The sequence below is a fragment of the Heliconius melpomene genome, chromosome 21 (assembly GCF_056956725.1).
Source record: "Heliconius melpomene rosina isolate 202511_hmr_F chromosome 21, ASM5695672v1, whole genome shotgun sequence".
Taxonomy (NCBI): Eukaryota; Metazoa; Arthropoda; class Insecta; order Lepidoptera; family Nymphalidae; genus Heliconius; species Heliconius melpomene.
The window spans coordinates 1223999-1246673 of record NC_140409.1 but is presented as its reverse complement, the minus strand read 5'-3'; the positions used below and the strand labels follow the sequence as shown (position 1 = coordinate 1246673).

Genomic DNA, 22675 nt, shown 5'->3' with positions numbered 1-22675 from the left:
GACAACTTATTTATAGATGTGAAGCTAAAAATATGATTATTTTATATAATGTTTGTCTAAATAAATATTGAACATTTTCATTTGGATATTTATATTCTTGAATTTTAGATTCTATTTTTTGCATTGTACTTTTATATAAAGATAAACGAGAAATTAATATGTGTTTTTATTTAGTTTTACGGTTTTTACTGCATAGCATAGTAGTACTGCATAGATCAGTCACTTTACGCCTAATTTTTGAGACATTACATTGCGGAACTAAACGCCACTGAGCCACGACGGACTCTATACTATACACGAGTATGTATAATACTTATTCTGTTCTATTTCACTATCAAGTTTCATCAATATAAGTCAACTAGTGTACAAGGAAAATGGTGAACAAACGGATAAAGGAATTTTATAAATGCATTTAAATAAACCAAACCATTGCCTACTGCGAAGTTGCATAATGATGTAGGTAACTGAAATATCACATGAAGAATTTAATTATAATTGTTGGAAATTATAATTGGACACTAATTATGAAATGCTGTTCTACAATTACTTCGATGTTCCCGTCATATTTTTATGTTATTAAGTAAATGCTGAGCTGAGATTTACTGCAATCATCAAAATATTTAACAAACTGACTTTAGTTATTAGTAGTAATATATTCCATGGCTTCACTGAGGTCGCGGTGACAACTATGACAACAATGACAGACAGACAGACAGACAGTATAAGTTAAAGAATCGTTCTACACACACTTCCGGTACGTCGAGGCCGCTGTTCATCTGCGACGATCCAACCTCGACTCATCGTATCAAATTGACCGGATTGGTTCGTTTAAACAATTCAATTAGTTTTCAAGCATTTTGTTATAGGTAGAGTACAAGTAGTATACTTTGATTCTATAGAGGCCAGTAGGACGATGCGATGTTGGGTTCCGCCACTCAACATCAGTTTTGACAAGTCCAGCTTAAAGAAGGTACGTGAGTAAGCATTTTTGTATGATACCCCTATCTATACATAATAAAATAATAAGAGAGTAAAAATGTCGCGTCTGTACCAATGTACACGTATTTTGTAAATATATTCAAAAATATATTTTCAAAATACTATTGGAGGAGGGTTTAGGACCAGTAATAGAGCCCAAATCCAAAAAAAACTGTTTTTGTCTGTTTATTTGCATGTTTGTACACGCTAATCTCCGGAACTACTGGGCAGATTTGAATGAAATCTTTTTTTTGTATAGCTATTAAGTCTAGGCAACATATAGGCTATATTTTATTTTGAAAATCTAAATACCTGATGTGGAACCTTAACAGCCTGTCTAAACTATAAGAGATATAAATATACTGCCATGAGGAAGATTAAACAACATGACAAACAATTTCTACCCACATAACAAAAATGAAAGTCTGGAGTACCTGACGTGGAACCCTAGCAGCCCATGTAATCTCTAAGAGATATAAATATAGCGTCTTAGTAAAAGTTGAACAACATAACAAGCATTTTCTGTCCATATAAAAAAAAAAGATCTGGAGCAGAGGTACGAATTAAGGGATAAGAAGAGATACGATACCTTAAGAGATACGAATAATCGTTCTTCGTGGTCAGTGTTAAATGAGATGAGGATATTATTCTGACCCAATAATTTAAAATAACATAAGCTAGGAGTACCACCACGCGGTGCAGGCGGTAACAGTTCAGGTCTATGTTATAATGATACGTATATTATTGAAGACTTTGGCTCATTCCTGAAGAATAAGTATGATCTTTGATGGACGCTCTTGCATCCTCCGATTAACACAATTCTTTAATTGTTTTTTTTTATTTATTTCTACCCTCTTTTACACGAGTTCGCTAATAGTATAATAAATAATTAGCTTTACATATCAATGCTCATTGTATATTATTACAAATACCAAGTATCAACATTAATTTATCGTATTTTTTAATTCAAAACAAAGCAAAAATCCTTATAAATATTACGATAATGTTGAAAAAATACATATTTGAAGTCATTATAGTTGTCAGTCAATTCGGTTTATGATATGAATAATCATGTAGTTCAAGCAGGCCAAGCCGCGGGTGGGCCGCTAGTCGATAATAAATCTACTATCCTTTGATTTAATAATCTGTTTCCTAATTCTATGAAAATTATAGCGTAGTTGATACTTGTGGGTAACTGATATTGTTAGCTGCGGTTTTATTGTATTGTATACTACGATTTAGAAAACAAAACACGAGAATAGTTTTTCCCACATGCTGCTGTGAAAATACCGCAAAAATGAGAATAACGATCAGATTTTCTCTTTTTCATTACATTTGACTCTTTTTGAATACAAAAATGAATGTGCGTAATCTCATTGTAAGGTTATTAATATTAACAACCTAACAACGTAAATATATAATAACGTTAGCACGGTGCAGCGGCTTACAGGAACAGCGGGACTGAGGAGATAAGTTGCAGGAGTGAGCGATTAGCTGAAGGTTAGACGAGACCGACACCTTGTGAATGGAGAAGGTTAAATATTTTGTTTTCTCAACATTCAATGGAAATAGATGATCATTTAGCCACTTCTTGACTGTGTTGATACATTTTTATATATATACATAACTACATATTATCACAAGGAAGTTTGTTTCAATATATGATTATTATATAACTTAAAAAGCATATCAGAAAAATTATTTACTTAGAAAAATCTAAACCACATAGTTTCTTAATAACTCGCTTAATTATTCCGATAACGCAACTTAACGTTTCCCTTGTGTGCGCCCAGTGAGCACAGCATAGAGCACAGAGTACAGCCTGACTTTGACATTGAATGTTTTCGAACTAGTTCCTCGACGCGTAACAAGATAAATAGACAGTATTAGAGCAACCATCTTGACCTAGATGGAAAAATATATCGGAAATACTAAATTTGTCGTCGACGTTTTGTTTTATTTTTATATTCTCACAAAAATATATTAAAATATGTAGCAAAATACAGTGATGAGTCAATATGTTCTAATTTTTAAATGTAGAATAGGCTTAAATATATTGAACGTGCTAAACAATTGAAAAGTATGTCAGATTGATTGGTTGAATTGGCTCTACATTCAGAGAGTAGCTCTGCCCTGTGACCTAATATATAAAAAAGCACATACTAGAATTACTTTGTAATATTTTAAAATTCTCAAATAAAATAATTCATCCAGTTAATGTTATATGGGTGGCTACACGTTTTAACCCACGTATAGCAGAGAACGCAATGTTAGCTTTGTCTACCAGAGCTGGTCCCTTTTCCATTGCACTGAGATAGCCAATATCAATATATAACTGTTGTTTAATATGAAAATCTGTACAAAGGAGTCCATTTCTAGAATCCGGATGATAAAAATAAGGTCATAGCTCTTGGCTTTTACGTCCGGAAGGGTCCGCTTCCTCATAGCGCCGCCAAGGTTGCCCATCAATGGTGTATTAGACTCTACTTGACTTTATACATATTTATTGAGAAAATGATAAGATAATCATGAATACTATACATTACGATGCTTGTTTACTGTCAGCTTATATATCGTTAGCCAGTTAACGGATTTGAATTTATTTTATTTACGTTCGGTTGGTGTTGCGGTTTTGTCCGCGTCAATTGGAAATAATTAAGGGTTCCGTAAGACACATTCTAAATGTCTAAAACAACTTTTTGCGGCCAGTGGTCAACGCTGGTATAGAGACGAACTAAAAATATTTTCGAAACTTATCTCGATAATTGGGCGGTGGGTGGAGAACGGAGTGTCTTAACACTAGATCGCTGCCTGTCCTGCAATATAAGCAATATAGCGTGGAGCTAATAGAAATTAACAACAAAATATAGAAGTAAACATAGCGTGCATAGTGCCTGCTGCCTGCTCGATCACTAACGAAATACGTTCCCATAACCTATTTGCGGCAGGTATCCCCCCCCCTACTGTGATTACCCAATTATAGCACGACAGGTTATACTTATGTTGTTAACCATGTTATATCAATGTTGTCTCACACGGGAACTGTATTTGTGACCTTCGGTTAAGTAATTACTGCTCACGCTACAATTTTTGGTGATAATGTATTGTCCAATGGCTTACTGGATTTTTTTAGCAATTTCTTAGTAAAAAATAAAAAAGAATTGGTTAACAAAAGAAATTACCATAAAAATACAGATACACCCTTTTTTTACAAACGGACTACAGATACAGAGTCCGTGTGTAAGAAAAGGGTTTTTTTATCTCTATCTTTTATAAAATATAAGTAGGCTTATCAATATCAACAAAAAAATGATGACAATAGAAATATAGAACATTATTTTAAAACACATTGTTGAACAAATATATATTTCGAGAACAGAGTGTCTCAGCACTAGTTTCTCTCTGCCTTGTTTATATGAGGAAACATGCGTGAAGTTGTTTATTTTAAATAGGTACTTCTATGTCTATTTGTTGAATAAGTCAGCCAAAATCTATTTAATTGAATACGTGAAACGTAAATTGCCCAATTTCAGCCACTATTCGCTGCTGCGTGCTCTCGCGTTTCGACGCAAGACGGCGGTTATTTCAGTTTCGCCCGAACGTTCTGGTACGCCAGCTAAACTTATTTTTGATATAAAATTCCGCACGGACCTTGTTGTATTGTGTTGGTGTGGTGATGTATTTATTATTAGGACACTCCGTTCACCACGCAATCCCCAATCTTCACTCATATAATATACAGTAGTGTTGTATAAATGCCATTCACCAAGGGTTATGAATCAGTGACGTCATCACGTCACCGTCTGGACGCCCTCACCTTCCCCCCCCCCTGTCCCCCCCGTCCCCGTCCCTCCCTGCCCCCGCGAAGGCGCCGCCCAAGGTCGTCCCACACAGATTTCACATTAACCTATAGTTGTACCATGAATAGTTCTGACAATATTATTATAATTTATTATTTAATAAATAACCACGTCACTGTTGTATAATGGAATTATGTAAATTATATATTGTATGTTATTATACAGTTATTTTGTTATATATATGTATGTGGTTTTTGAATCAATAAGTGTAAGGAATATTTTTTAGCTATGTTATAGACTAGTCGCAACTTTGTCTGCGTGAACTTTACTGTAAAATGAATAATCCCAATTATTTCAAATTACCGTAGGAATTACGAAAAATCTTCTCTTAGTTCTCCACCACACTCCTTAACTTAACTACATATCAGTGACTCAGTAACGAAGGACTTTAATATACTCGTATATAAATTTATATTCTGGATCAAATGACATGAAGAAAAACTACACTATAAATAAAATGTTATTAACATTTTTTTTCAGCTAAGTCATTTTCATTGTGATAGTTATATATAATGAATAAATATTAATCTTCCAATAATAAAGAAAGAAAAAAAAACAATTTATCCTGTTCCCAAAAAAACTTATCATAATTTATCTCTATATATAATAAAACAGTAAACCTATTTTGTCTGTAGATTTAGTATTTTTGACTGAAATCGATAGAGGGACACTTAAAAAGGACTAAAAGCAAAAATATATTTTTTTAATTTCCTGTCTGTCTGTCTGTATGTATGCTCACGTTTATCTACGAAAGTGTGAACCGATGTACTTAAAACTTTCTGCAATTGCTTTGTTTTAACCTAACTTAATATCTAAAGTTTGTTTCATCAAAATCAGTTAATTAAAAATAAAGTTATCGGCATTTGAATGAACTCTCATGAATCTATAAGTATAGATATCATAAATAATGTATAATATAAATAAATCTAATAATAAATCTGTATTTTAGTGTGATAAAACTGTATTTTTAACCGGCTTTCGAAACAAGGAGGAGGTTCTCAATTAAATATTTTTGATTCAATACTCAATTAATTTATTCGATGAATTATTTTGGATTCGATTTTGATATTGGATTATTCGATTCAATTTGGGTATTGTTTTGTAATATGCAAGCATTACAGTTATTTTACAAAGAAAATTAAATCCTTACCGAAATAACGAACGAGTAAATTAAATTAAGCAATGACTTCAACACATTTGTCTGTCAGTCAATTCTGGTTATTAAATGAATAAAAATTCAAGCGGGTGAAACCGCGAGCGGGCTGCTAGTTTAATCAATATAAGTCTAAAGTCGTATTTAAAAACAGACTGCCAACTCTTCCAAATAGTTAAAATATAAAAAAAGCAAATTAAAAAGATAATTGTAATTAAAACATGATGATCGAACGTGAAAGGCGATTCTGTTTCAGTGGCCTTGTCCCCGTTGACTCGCATGTAGTGTACCAATATTTGATATGTAATTGTAGCCGATGTCGCTCCATATAAAAAAGTATAATATACGTTTAATTTATATTTATATTTAATTACAGTCATTTAATTATAATTAAATCGTAACTGAGTGGTGTCTGTACATGGAAGATATACGAGAAAAAATGTTCTTCGGGGCATTTAACAATGTAATAGAATCCAAGAGAGAAGAATGAAGATAGAAGATTTTCGAAATATTAGTCCGTTTGTCTTTTTGAGCGTTTGTTCACGTTAATCTTAGAAATGGCTTAATAGCTTCAAATATAACTATTTACTGTTGTATTTTGGCAAACTACTCTTAACATCAATCGATTCATAAATAAAAAAAATATACCAATATAATTTTTTTATTGGGCGAAATTGATATATAATTACTGTACTAACTGCATTATAAATTTAATTGTCTGAGTTATATTTAGGAAGTTGTTAGAATTGACTATTTATTCGAAAAAGAAGTCGGTTCTCAGTAATTCTACGCTGTTTTGAGCGTGCCAGTCGAGGACTAATCACTTCATCAAGGCTTGTAGAGCTTACAAAGAGCGGAGAATTAAAACTATAAACAATAAATTTCTTGCTTTGTGAGAATTATTTTTCATGTAATAAAATAGTAAGTAGGTATATTTGTTGTGCTGATATAAATAAAATTCATCAGCACAAACTTTCCATGAAATTATTATTTTCATTTTAGGACAACTGACGTTTTGAATAAAAACTTGTATTTAAAAGGTTTTTTTTAATTAATATTTTTATTTTTTATGTAACAATATTATAACGTTGCAGTTGCAATATCGGAATTACGATAATAACTTGTGAATCGATAAAATGTATGTGTATGTAGTACTCGTACTATGTAGATAACCTGTAACTTGTAGGTGTGTTTTTATTATGCTTACACTTTTACGTTATGTAAAGTATTTCATATCATCGATATTTCTATATATTACACCTCAGCGTATTTTTCTTCATAACTTATTTTTTAGCGGGAATTCGATCGTGCCTTTTTTGGTAGCTTTGTAGTCACCAATGACTCGTACGCAGCGAGGGTGTCGCTGGAAGGTGTGCCTGACACATCTACTATGTGTCATCGAGGACCTAACGTATGTGATACGTAGCATCAGTGTTAGTGTTGTTTTTTTTTGATTATGTGAATATGGTTTAACTTTGTGAATGGGACGAATAATCATCGGATGAAAATAATTTCATTGTATTGGACCACGTTGATTCATAAGACGAAGACTTGAATTGTGATATAGAGGCTGTTACTGCTGCTCATAGAAAGATGATATCCATTTTTGTCCCATTTTTCCACCCTTACTAATTCAGGGGCAAGTCGGACTGATTTTTTATACCTTAATGTTAGTTTGCACAAAAATAATACCTAATTAAGTGAAGTTTTACATGGGACAACCACAACCACTAGTTGACAACGACTACCACCACATTTGCATACAAGCATCATTTTAAGATCTACCTATCACTTAAAATCGTAAAATAAATTATTTTTTAATAAAAACAAAAACCGACTTCTAACAATGAACTAAAAAGTGAAAAATAATTATACAAAGATTTTATAATTTTGAAGTCGGTGTCAATCTAATGCTACAACACCTTTACTACAATATCCAATTACTAAGCCTGTTTGTTCTACTTGGAACCGTTGTTAGAAGTCGGTTTTTCTTTTTGTTAAAAATTAATTTAGTAGTATCTAAATATTTGTGCTTAAAATAAATATGACTATGTCTAATATTTAAGATATTATTTTTATTGTCTCTAAATCTCTGGATTTATCAGAGCTAGCAGACTAGCAGACTAGCTTACGTTAGCTTGCACCGACTTCAACATGACTTCAACGATAATTCTGATAGTAATCTTTATAACGAACTAGCGGCCCGCTCGCGGTTTCACCCGCGTGAACTATGTTATTGTTAATTTCTGTCTTCATGGCTACGATGTCGCTAAAATTTGAGACTCCTAGCATTTGTAGTAACGAAGATAGTGAATTTTGCGAACCACCGTGCTCCTGACTGTGGTCTGAGTTACTTCAAGAAATGAGTATCATCTGCCATACAAAATTCTGACCTATTTTAATTACGCTTTACAGCGTCACCTATCAAAAAAAGTAGTAAACAGAAGAAAAAAATATTTCACAAGCTAGAATTTCTTATTAACGTAGTATAAACAAAATGCATGAAAAAGCCAACATTTCTCCATTATTGTGCGAATGTATCACAATGGTATAGCCGTGACTCCTATACACACTTGCATACATACATACATACATACATACATCGTCTCTTGTTGCACAATACTGTATTTATAAAACACCGTGTCTGTTCGTAACACGAGGGAACAGGAACCGGTTGGAGGCATCGCATTGCGAATTCTTTATAGAGATGTATAGAAATACGTAGGTGTACGTACCTTCCCTTGAAAGTCTTTGAGATTTGCTATGTATAGTGAAAAGTTTGAATTATTATTCAGTAAATTAATATATATCTATAAATAATTAATTGAAATTGGGCAGTAGTGAAAGTAACATAAACTGTATTAAAGAATTAAGTAATTAAAAGAAAAAATATATTTCGTTAATTGATTGAATTATTTCAATCTTTTTTCTTTTGAGGAAAGGAACCCCAAAAAGTGAACCCAAAATAATTTCTAATACTGTGTAGATTATAACTCAGGCAAATGAAGCGTTATCTAATCACAAGTTACAGATATCCGGGTAACAGCCAAGTGATGACTAAATGATAAGGCAGTCATGAGATCAACTGATAACGGCGTAGGCTTTGATCTCTTTTTTTTGTTTTTAAGGAAAATATGCAATAGGTAGGTACATAGTTAGCGGCTTCACGCGTTTTTCCCCACAAAGCAGGATAGTGACAGGCTGTGCCGTTTCTAGCTGATAATCCATATATCATGTACAAATTATACATACATATTTGGGTATATTTCTGATTAACCCAAATATTACTCAAATATAATGGTTTATTACTAACTAGCGGCCGCTTGAACTACATTATTATTCATTTAATAAACAGAATTGATTGACAGTGACAGTCAAATGTGTTGTTGTCAATGAATAATTTAATTTACTCGTTCAGAAACAGCCTTAAATGTTAAATTATTAATTTGGGGAAGGGTTTCTAATGTTCTTTGTAAAATAACTGTAATGATTGCAAAAATATCCAAATCGAATCGAATAATCCAATATCAAAATCGAATCCAAAATAATTAATCGAATAACGAATCGAAAATAATCAATTGAGAACCTCCTTGTTTTGAAAGTCGTTTCAACATACAATGTCTTAAATTCCAAGTGTTGACTTAAGTTTTCTCTACTTATCCTGCCATATAGAATAAAAAACCTCTAATTTAAAATTATCTCATGGACTAGTTGTAACATATTCACGTCCGGAGCTTTAACTAAGATTTTGATAGCGTACCTATATCTATTTTGGTTGCTCGGAACATAATAACAAGATGGGTCAACGACCGCCTTCTTTATAAGCTTTACTTCGCTGTGGTTCGCGTGATCAAATTAATTTTGTGACATACATACTATAGATATATTGACGCGGCGGTCGTGGGTTCAATTCCCAAAATACCAATGTAAGTGGAATGAAATGAGTAAATTCAAAATGTACCATGTTACAAAAATTCTAGGACATTTTTTTTTATTACAGTTAAGACGCTCCGCTCCTAATTTTTTTGAGATATTACAATGAAACAAAGGCAGAAATCTTAATATCTATCTCTTCTTCTTTATCCTGGCATTAATCCCTATCTTAATCTCTATCTCTATACACTTATAATAAAACAGTAAAAATATGTTGTAAGTACATTTAGTATTTTTGACTGAAATGGATAGAGGGACATTTAAAAAGAACAATACAAAGCAAAAATATTTTGTTTTGTCTGTCCGTTTGTCTGTATGTATGGTCACGCTAATCTCCGAAAGTACTGAACCGATTTACTTAAAACTTTCACCAATTGCTTTGTTGTAACACAGCTTAACATCTAAAGTTTGTTTCATCAAACACTGTTCATTAAAAAAAAGTTATCGGCATTTGAATGAACTCAATTCATCAGTTTGCCTGCAAATATACAGCAATCCATATCTATACTTATACTTATAATAAAACTGTATTTGTTTGTAGTTAATCTGTATTTTAACCGGTTTTCAAAACATGGGCATCTCAAATAAATATTTTTGATTCGATATTCGATTAATTATTTTGGATTCGATTTCGATATTGGATTATTCGGTTCGTATTGGGTATGTTTTGTAATACAGTTATAGAAATCATTACCGTTATTATACAAAGAATATTATAAACCCCTACACAAATCAATAATTTACCATTTACGGATGTTCCTGAACGAGTAAATTAAATTATTCATTGACATGTTGATGTCTGTCAAACGTTTTCACATTTGATTGTCAGTCAATTCTGTTTATTAAATGAATGTAGTAGTGTAGTGTAGTTTATGTAGTTCAGACGGGCGAAGTCGTAAGCGGGCCGCTAGTTTAATATAACATTTTAAAAACTTTTCCATTAAGTAGATATTTAAAATCCATTATCAAATACCAATACAAATGTTCTTATTCTGTCATTCATCCACACTTTTGATAAATCTTGATTACTCCAACGAAAATTATTATAAATATTCACTCTAATGAAATTTGATCAGTATTACTTAAGTATAGTAGTATTATTTGAAGGCGAAACCTTACGCCACATTGAGCCTTCCTAGACTGAAAAATTAAAAGAAAAAAAACCTTTTTAGAAAAAGGCTTTATGTAAACGCTCAAAAAACAAGAAAATAAAGTTTCCCTTTTAAACTTTAACTATGTACTCATAACCTCATTACACACAATTTATATGATAATAAAAGCTTGTCGCGTTATTCAATATTTAATTAAATTGAAACTTTAAAAATTGAAACTTAGCAGATTTTACATAATTAAATGAGTACTAGTTTATTTACACAAGCAGGTAAATCGCGCGATGGTAAGTGATCACCGCCGCCCGCGAGCCCGTGTAGCACTACGCACGCACTTCTTGAAGGTATCCATGTCGTATCCAGTCACATACTTCTCTATATATAAATTATGTACTTTAGTTAGTTACTTAGATGTCACGTACATCAGTTTCATATAGAAATAATGATTACAAATACCTAGAATTTTAATTGTCCCTGTTGGATTTTTTTAATAAACGTGATTCTATTATGTAAAAACAACACGTATAAGGAAAGTTTCTTTTCAGTAAGTTGTTTAATAATCATCAGCCTGTCGTCGTCCACTGCTGAACGTAGGGCATCCCGGTCTTTAAATCGTAATCATATTAGTTTATTATTACAACTTTTTTTGTTTGTGCATGATTGTCAATTCACGAATGAAAATGACATCTGTGTGTGCTGATTGCACGTGCCGTCTCAACTTGACTTCCCAGTTTCCGATTGAGCTGAAATTTAAATGACGATTTACACGTTCCTGTATTGTCACTGAAATGACATATAATCAATACTGATGCTAATCCAAAACGGCCACCGCAACAAAATGGCGGAAACCATTTGTGCCACAACGCACCTAGCACGGATATCAAATGAATGGGACTGATTTGTACAATAATTTTGCTATTATTCTTTTTAAGTGTCCCATTTTAGTCAAAAATACGAAAAGTACAGACAAAATATTTTTTATAACATGTAGAGATAAAGGAAAAAATCTGAAAAGCGAACATTTACAGATATTTCTTAGAGAAAAATAATGACAAGCTTATATTTGTAGTTCATTTTATACAAAATGAGTGTATATGCCGCGAGCTCAAGTATGTTACTTTTTATAACTTGTATTTAACCAAACGGTTACTGAAATTGGTACGGAAGAATCGGTACCTACTTGGAATACTGAGGTAAGGAATCATTGACGTCGACATCGACATACATTATTAAATATATGTTAAAACTAACTTCGATTTGTCTTTCAGTATACTATCGAAACCTGTCGGTGTATTAAAAAATCACTCATAATACAGACTTAAGACACAACGTAAAATATAGTAAGGAATGTATTTTTTTAAGCAAACATCCATTATTGGTGAATTTAAGGTATAAGTTATAAATATTCTATAAAAAATATATTTTAAAGTGATATCTGTACGTAACGTAACAAGCTTTGCATGGTAGTATTTATTGGTAGAGCCTGGGCGAGGCGAGGCCACGTTATCTTATCAACGACAAAGTTTAGTAATCGATGCGTGAAGAGTTGGAGATGGATACGTACCTACTATTACTATATTATAATAATAGGTCAATAATAATATTATACAGCTGAACATTTTGTTTTGTTGAACGCGCTAATCTCAGGAACTATTGGTTCCATTTGAAATTCTTTTTGTGTATTATATATAGTCCATTTATCAATAAATCGTTACAATGTAACTCAGGGCAGGTGCCTGCGGTAATAATTATCTCTGGCATACGTAACATTTAGTTATCCTCCCTTGACTGTCCATAAAAAAAGCTTGATGTTGATCTTTTTCCATCTTTCTGAAGTTACTATGGAAGCCAAGAAACCAGGGGCGAAATCAAAAATAAGGTGATCCGTGGGGAAACGAGTGATGAGACACTCCCAGTTTTATAGATTGCGTATTGATTAGTGTAACTCAGCGCTGCAAATTTCGATACAATAAACAATAACAGCATATTAACAGCTCAGTACGCTTAAATGAAAAATATACATTCCTCATTTTTCAACGCTTGTTATATATATATATTCATGGTAATCAAATTACTAATCAGGCATTACGGTAATAAACCAAACACACAAACTCAGGAAAACAGTTGAATATGTGAGTCGACACTTTCAAACAGTTTTCACGATTTATATTACAAAACGATAAAAGAAGTTGTACAAGTATGTACATAGGTGCAAAATAGTGTTTGTGTAACGCTTTTTTATTTATTATTTATTATATTTGGAACGACAGACACATTAGTTTAGAGAGTAGAGTAACCTAGACTTAAGACATTCTGTACTCCGCAAACCGACCAATCGTAAAGTTTTAGTTGTATACAAAAAAAGTGCCATAAGACATTAAGAAAAGTCATTCTAATAATGTTATTAATATAATAATAATTTGGATTCTTGTTTTTACGTTAACTCATTAAAGTGTAGGTTTTTTATAATGTTAAGATAATGCACAAAAATCATATATTTAGATTAATTATTAACGCTTCAGTTAAATATAAAATGCGATAGCGCTATATAAAGTAACCAATGACTTTCCGTTTAAATTTTACCTACATTCATACATAGCTTGGCACGCTTTATCCCTAGCGGGGTAGTCAGAGAGAACTGTGACGTGACGTGTGACGTGATAGTTACCAAAGTGTAGTTTAAATTAATTATAAACAGCAAATAATTACATAACATTAACAATACTTCGAAAATGTATGGAAATTTATATATGTTATACAGTAAACTATCATTTCAATCTAGATGCAATGTTAAGAGTGACTATTACATTTATTTTCATAAGGGTTTTGCTTAACCTTCAGAGATAAGCATATACCATCGCGGAGTTTTTTAAACATTATTTAAAGAACAATATATTTTAAAACATTTGTTTTTATGTGTCGTATGCGTTGAGCAAGCTCAGTTTGAGTGACGTTTTCTTAAAACAACAAAACATTTCAAACCGTTGCTTAGTTAGCTTAGGTCTCGTAGCCACGGTTGTTATTAACATGGCAGAATTAATTGCTTGTCAAATTAGAAAGTGTTTTATAATATATTAATTTATATGTGTAATGTAATGTTATATAGCCTATTGGCTGTAGCACTTTCATACAAAACAAAGTAAATCGGACCAATAGATCCAGAGATCTTAGTGTTTCCTCATAATGCAAAAGAAGAACATTTTCATCATATCCGAATGATTTTTCTGTGGCAAAAGTAATAACGTACATTGCTTATACATAAGGCATAAGTATGTGTTAAGTTACAATATGACGACTCGGCTTTATCGCGTTTTAACGTAACATTACGTAATGCACATTCCATTCCATTCACATACGACTATAAATATCCGTTGTGTGAAATTAATTTTCATTTTTTATTTATGTAATTGAAAATACTTGAGATATATTTTGTTCAGAGTATGTTTGGGAAACGGAAAAGTCGGCATTTGTATGACTCAAGACACAGTCTAAAGTAGATGTATAAGCTGGGCATGGGATAAATCGACTATTTAACATAAACATAAAAGAAATGTTCACTATAAAACCAGTAGTTCCTGAAATTAGCGCGATCAACCAAACACATTCTTCAGCTTCATTACATTAATCATAAATATAGTTGGACTATATGTAAAGTAGACGTACTTATAACAGTAACAGTTCCCTAGAAAAAAGTTCCCTCTATTAAAATAAAAATCTTTAGATGGTTAAATGTATCTTTCAATTGAAATTAAACATATTTACAAGCATTAGGTATATTGCGCAAATAGTTGAGTTGGCACATTATTTCTAGTCACAAAAACAACCGCCCACAGTCCATACATACAGTACATAGTAATGTTAACACACTCCGTTCTCCACTTTCCGTCGAATTTGGCCACGACTGACTCTGAAAAAGTACATTAATGAAAAAATTGTAAAGATGAATCAAAATTATTTTAGCTTTTATAATTGGAAATGATTAATAAAAGTAGTAATTATTTATTTATGTATATAAAAAATTGCTTCTGTGACTACGCACAGACTAAACTTCTGGATTTAAAAACTTCAAGTTTTGTAGGCAGGTGTGGGAGTGGCAGAGGTAGGGGAGCTCGAAATTCTCACGAGAAAGGGCAAAAACGGGTTATTAGTGTTGGGTTCCTTTTTGTTTTTGTTAATTTAAATGATGAATTATTATTTATATTCATAAAATAGATTTATTTTGTGTCCGTTCCGACACATCATTTAATCGAAAACTGAAAAAATATGCATTTAAATCGCAATATAGCAATATTGCCATTACATATATTTCTATATGTTAATTTTAAAAATTAAAAAATAATACAATCAATACTTAATTAGCTATTTTAAAAGCTTTTATTAAATTTGCAATGTATGTATGTATGTTCGGGTGAAATCTTTGAGGTCCATTTTGAAGTAGATATCTTCAACCGATACTTAGTCTTCCTCGTCAGCAACATGCATTAGTCTTATGCGATGCGAAATTTAACTTATTCCGATTTCCCCACTCTACGACTATGAGAGTGGTATTGATCATTTGAACTAAGGTGTGTGTTGAATGATGTGCAAAAACTAAAACTACATCATCAGCAATAGAGAAGGATATGCCTTCCCACCATATAGCCGAGCTACACAGTGAGTTAGTGGTTGAGCTGAGGAAAGATAGAGAAGTCATACATGAAACCAACAAGACCACAAACCTAGTGAGAGATTGGCTGAGCTATGAAACCAGAGAACCCTATAAACAGATAGCTAACATTGAAAAGACAATGAAGACCATTGATACACTTTTAATGGCTTAGTGGTTAAAACGGTGTCCGAGAGGCGCGGGTTTGTGTCTCGATACGTAATTTTTTTAATAGGATTTCTGAATTTTATTTCTTTTTAATGTGAAATAACGCTTTAAAAATGTTAAACGCCTTATTATATTTATAAAGGTAATAACAATAACAAAAATTATCAGTCAATTACAAAAATAACAATATTAACAAAAATATTGCTAGTTGTGGATATTTGTTTACTTTAATTGATTATACTAGAATAAAGTAAGAATAAAGTAATAAAATTTAAGGAAAACTGGAAGTTCGATATAAGACAGTAGCTTAATAGAATTCAAATAAATTCACACAACGGCAGTGTTAATGGCGAAGTAGTTAACTTAACACGAGATCTATGAGTTGGAATCTCATTCCGGCAGAACATTGCTTATAATATTCAACTTGCTATATTATAATGTAAATAAATAGCAATTAATGCATAGATGGAAAATGGAGAACGGAGTGTCAAATCACTATATACTCCAAAATAAAATAAATTTAGTGGATACTTTAGTGTATTCAATTCATGTTTTAGTGTAAAAAGTCCCGAAATAATTATACATTCAAATATGTAAGCGAATTTAGAATTGTAAAGTTCTTTTGAAATGTGTTCTTCCCATTATATTGAAACGTGCACTCTATTCATTCCGAGCGGAGGTGGAGGTGCACGTGGTGCTAAGAGTTTGTTTGTTGAAGTCTTTTCTTTACCAACACTCGATGTCGATTTCTAGGAAATATAACAAGACTAACAAAAGGTCTTTGTGGTTGGACTATTATGCCTACATGTTGTAAAGAATTACTTACGATTTACTTCTCGTGAGGCAAAAATCGTTATTATTTATTCCCATTCGGAGTGATCATTTATTTTACTTTAACTAAAATATATTATATATACTAAAATATATTATATATACTAAAATATATTATATGTTCCGGAGTTTGTCTAGAACTGAGTTTACAAAATTTCAAACATAGTGCGTAAGCCGCTATATATGCCGCCGTTTAATTGACGTGGCGGCCATTTTATTGACGTGCGAAATGGAAAAGTTCCTTCTTATGAGGAAAATAGTGATTTTTATATAAATCTTTATCACTCCTAAAATATAAGAAACGGAGAATAAGCAAATATTTATTCATTGTATATTTAACTTATTAAATATTAGTATTCATGTTTGTTGATATTAATTCACATCTATATTCACTTGTACTTGTAGTGTGTTGCACGCTCATCTATAGAAATTAATAACTTTCTAATATCATATATATATATATATATATATATATATATATATATATATATTGGTATATATAAAACACTTCCGTTACTGAGTATATGATAGACAACGAACAAGAGAAACTGCGGTATGTAGAAAAGTACTTCAGGGAGAGTAGGAGAGCTCTCAGAGATGATTTCTAGGAATTGCGATGAATTAATTATGGTACCGGAAACAATAAAATTTTCCATTTTACATTAAAATGTGCACGAAAACAAACTGGAGGGCGATAACTAGTACCTACACTAGTAAAATACTAATAAAATTTACCAACCTGTACAGCTTACTTATGTATAATATGTACGTATATATATATTTTCAAACAATGACAAACATCGACCACGTTTCGTGCATAATGCATAACTTCAACCTTTTGATTTAATTCACAAGCCACCGGCTTTTTGTGTCGTAGGATATATATATATATATATATATATATTTATATATATATATATATATATATGTTTTCCCTTATTTTATCTTTTTCCTCTTAACATAATATAATGGTAGAAATATATTTGTTTGGTCCAATTGGTATGAAATAAAATTTCAGAGTAACGTCTGAACTAATCGATGTATAATGCATCTCTTTCTGACATACTGTTTCACCATGACTTGGAATGGGACAACCGATATTTATTTTTAGCTTTAATTTAACTTAATATATGAGTATATAACCCATAAAATTAAAAATTTCTAACACAAAATTTTATTTTTTTAGTCTATAATAAAAATATCGAAACAAGATACTTTTATAAAAGATCTACACAATTATTGTACAGTTATCGACATTAGATCGCAGCAAGCCGTACCTAAGCGGCATGAGCACGCGCAGGTTCGTGCAGGCCCCCCTAACGGGAGGGGGGCGGGGGGCGGGGGGGCGCACGGGGCACGGGGCGTAGAGGGGGGAGTGTAGAGGGGGAGAGGAAGCGAGTGGAAATTTCCGTTGCCCAAGCGTTGGTCGTAATTTGGTCGACAGCGAACCGCCGCCGTCGCCGCGCCCGCCTGTGCAGTAAAGTATACGCACTACGCATTACGCACACTTCAACACTTGTTTGATATTTGTACGAGAGCACACATACTCGTATTACTACTTTATACAACTTTGAAAGAGTACGCAGGAGTAGCGCAGATACTATATTGATGATTACACTGAATTTATGTAAAATTTTACACTTTTTCCTTTATTTCATGTAATTGTGCTTAATATCATTTAATATGTATTTGGTATTTCATTGTGCGATGATTAATCAATATGAATTGAATTTATTACTGCATAAAAAAATATTTATTTAGCGACAAAAAATTTAAAAAGAAAGAATATCAATTATTTACTCAATGTTAATAAGCTTTCAATTTATCTTTAAATTATAATTATATTGAAAACTTTAGCTTCTCATTTGCTTCTTTGTATACAGAGAGAACCTAGTATTTAGACACTCCGTTCTCCATTATTTAATATTAAAAATTTCTAATTAATCTATACACATAACTCAAGTTACATAACTCGTTTATTTTTATCTGCGCAGACTTTTCTAGAACACTTATAAATCCATCTAAGCTACATCTCCGAACATGAAACCATCAAGAATGTATATTGAAACTGTTAGGTACTTTAATGCTTCCTTCACATATTAAATATAACTACTTAGGGGACTTTTTGAAATACATATTACCATAATTGTTAATGCGTACTAAGTATTCTGAGAAAATTAATAAGATATAAAACATGTTACATTTTATATTTTGTATAAGTAAATAAATATTAATATTATGACGGAGAAATCGGCGGCTTAGCACTAGGTTTCCTCTGTCCAACCTGTTCCATGCGGGATGCAGCGTTATTTTTATTAATTAACTAACAGCCCCCCGCGGTTTCGCCCGCTTGAACTACATGTATAAACATTTATTAGTTTTGATATTGGATTATTCAATTCGATTTTTGTAATATGCAGTCAGTTAAATTAATCATTGACATCAACACATATGACTGTCATACAATTCTGTTTATTAAATGAATAATCATGTCCTGGCACGTTCGAAGCGCCATTAATAAAGAACTAAACTGAACTGATAATCATGTAGTTCAAGCGGGCGAAGCCGCTGGCAGGCCGCTAGTGTATAATAAATAATGATCAGACAAAAAAAAATCTTTTTGATATTGAAATTTTATCTAAGATAAATTAGAGTTTATAGAAAAATGACCTTTGAACTCGAGCGCGTTTGAGTCTTTTCCAAAGATATCTAAGGGTTGAAGTTTAAGAGTGGTAAGAAAATCTATACTATTATTATGACGAAGAATTTGTCCGTTTAAATGCGCTTATCTTGGGAACTATTGATTCGATTTAAAGATTGCTTTATAAAAGATACACGAGTTACACGTACTTGTTGACAAGAACATAAAGAGTCTACAGTCACAAACAACAATGCTTCTAAGTAAGTTTTATATAACCGACCGCGAATCATATAATAACGTGGCGTAAGCATATAAACATAATGTATGTTCTTTAAAGAAAAACATACAAAATCTACTGGTAGATGTACAACGTTTCAAAAATTGATTTGAGCTATATGCCAGTTGGCACGGCACACATTTATTTTCATTCGTTCAATTTTTTTTCTGAGTAGAATACAGTTTTCCCAATGTTTACTAATTTATTTATATATTCAGTTAATATATAAGATATACAAGGATTGTATGGGAGAAGACTTCAATTATATGCACTGTAATCAGATCATGACTTTAGATTTTCTAGTATATGCTTGTAATATACTGTACTCTGAGAAACAATGCTTTGTAAATCACATTGCTAACACTAAATATAGACCTGGCTAACTTATTTAATACTTTCGGTACAAATTATTCCCCCATAGAAATTTTAAGGAAATCTAGTGTTAAAACACTCCGCTCTCAATCTCCGCCTCTTCACGGAGACATCGTTTTTTTTTTGAATTGACGGAATTTAACGCCGCAAATAATACAATAAAGCTTATATTTTGTTCTGGACTTTAGTCCAGCATTTTAAAATTGTTGTGTCATTATAAATTTTCATGTAAATGAACATGATGACGAATTTCATCATCTCATCAGTGGGCAGGTCTATCGACGTTATCAGATCTATACTCGATTATACCATGAGACAAAATGTAAACAAAAACATTCTGTTTCTGAAACTTTTCCGAATTTTTTATTTCTATATGTATAATTTATTAATGCACCCGTTTTACTAAAAGATTCTTAACTATGAGGTTATTAAAGTAAGTAAGTGAGGTTAATATATTTCAATTATTTATTAGAATTCGAAGGATTCTGAGGAACTATCATTAATAACGAAACGGTCCGATACGATCAATTTTTCTTTTTTCGAGTTTTACTGGTATGCTATTTCTGTAATAAAATATTATTTACCGTGCTATCTTTCATTCATTTATATTACTTTCATGAATACATAAATAAATATTTTTCGTCCTCCTGTAAAAGACCTCTCATGTAAAAGAACTTTTATCTTATGCCTTTGTGAATCGAGTATAATTTAAGATGACAGTACTAGCAGTACTTTTAGCTATCATATAGTTTTTATAGCTAATTTTGACGGATTGCGTCCAATTGTCATATAATCTTGTTATGTGACTCTACAAAGCTCTACAATGTCAAAATGAATAATTTTATTTCCGACTGCTAAGGAAGGGTTATTAGATTTAAATTAATCTTAATATTTACCAACGAAGTAAGATAAAAATTCTACGACTTGAGGCAAATGATGGATAGAAGATGACAAATGACGCAGCAATTTTCATTTTTTTTTTAAATAAAAAAATAGTAAATAATTTTCAGTTCTTAATTAATGTAAATAATTTAAGTTGAACTTTTCAAATGTTTATCAACAGGATTTGTATAAATATAGTTCGCAAGACCCTCTGTCCCTCATGCACGCGGTATTGATTTAAACGTATTACGTCACCATGACTAATATCGCACTCTACATGTGAAACATTAAACGCTGAAAAACTACATGGAAAAATAACTTCTATTGCACCACAATGGGTACAAAAATATATTTTGTTCTTTGATATGGCATTCGGATTCTTGCACTTACGAATATTAAACAAACGTTTTACTTAGCTCCATTTTATCTTTGCATTGCAAAATATTAGTGTTATAGTATAATAAGTCCGATACACCGAGAAGCTAACTGCAATTATAACTTTGAAACTACACTTGTAACGACAGAACATTGAAATACAAAAGAGTTACATGACGTAAGTAGGGCAAGTGATAAAATATATAATTACAATTTTTTGTAAAACTTCGAAATAGATGTAATTTCTTACATAAAACTAACTGAAACTCTAATATTGATCGCTACATAGAGATAGAGATAGAGACTTTAACAAAAATAATATATAAGACTTTATGTACTTTTTTTTTCTAATAATCATGCCACATAATATAAAAAAATAGAAAAATAATCAAATTTAACTCTTTTGCACAAGGTTTTCAAGAGTTATTTTTGTATGAATTAGGTTTATCAGATAGAGAGAGTACCTGATCGAGTGGTGAAAACGAATCGCGAATAAACGACCGTGTAAAGTAGCAACAATATGTATGTTGCTGACTTCTGAAGGTTGACCCGTTAAGTTTTCTCCGTGTAGTGTTTCTATAAAATACCTATTATAATAGACCACATATAATTTAGGAAATTTGAAAATATTATATTTTTTAAATATTGTTTTTGTAGAGCTCAGCATTTTTTTTTTTTTCAATTATATCGCAACGCTTTTTTTTGTATTTGATCATACAATTTCTTGTAAAATTTGGTTAATTATAATCTCAGTCTATTAAATTTTTCCTATTTTTTATTATTATTTTATATATTATTATTTTATTATATATTTTTTACAAATATAAAAAATATCGCAAAGCATTCTTAGTACTTTGAAAAAAATTCGCAAAACCCAAATAAGAAAAAGACTTACCTTAAACACCGCAGGAGCTAACGGTATAGCTGCTTGATTGTGAAGATGTTTTTTCGACATTTTCGTTACCTCGCGGTCACAAAACAGAAAAAAAAATCAATTATACTATATACTATAATAATAAAAAGTGATTATTTTTTCGAAAAACAATATTGTATTTTACGTTCGCCGTTTTGATTTATTTTTTGTTTCTAATTATCCAACAAAAAAAACAAGAAAAAATAAATAAATGTCGAACGTGGTAAGTTTAACGCGGCCCGGTGAAGACGTGTTGTTTGTACTGCGGTTGGGTCGGCAATGAGCGCGGCGTCACTACAGTCGACACTATGGCGCCAAGGTACAGTGCGGCCGGCGAGTCGTGGCCGCACTGAAGTTAGGTTTTCCAAACTTTTGCGCATTACTCACTCACTCTCGGGAAGAAAATAATCTAAACTAAGAAAAATCCTTAAATTAAGTCTGCGCAGCCATTTATTTACAACTAACTTCAGGGCGGCCACGACTCGCCGACCGTGTTTTACCTACAATACTCGAACTCGAGCATGAAAGTATGAATAGC

The 22675-nt window shown here is 31.7% G+C and overlaps 1 protein-coding gene across 1 annotated transcript in view; it reads right to left on the bottom strand.

The window, feature by feature from the left end:
• The window catches only part of LOC146526771 (proton-coupled amino acid transporter-like protein pathetic), a 41274-nt gene extending 18816 nt beyond the window's left edge, over positions 1 to 22458 (bottom strand). The window contains exon 1 of the mRNA XM_085206712.1: positions 22120 to 22458. Coding sequence (XP_085062838.1) covers positions 22120 to 22179 — 60 coding nt within the window. The 5' untranslated portion in view covers positions 22180 to 22458. The remainder of the gene's footprint in view (positions 1 to 22119) is intronic.
• Between the last annotated feature and the right edge of the window lie 217 nt (positions 22459 to 22675).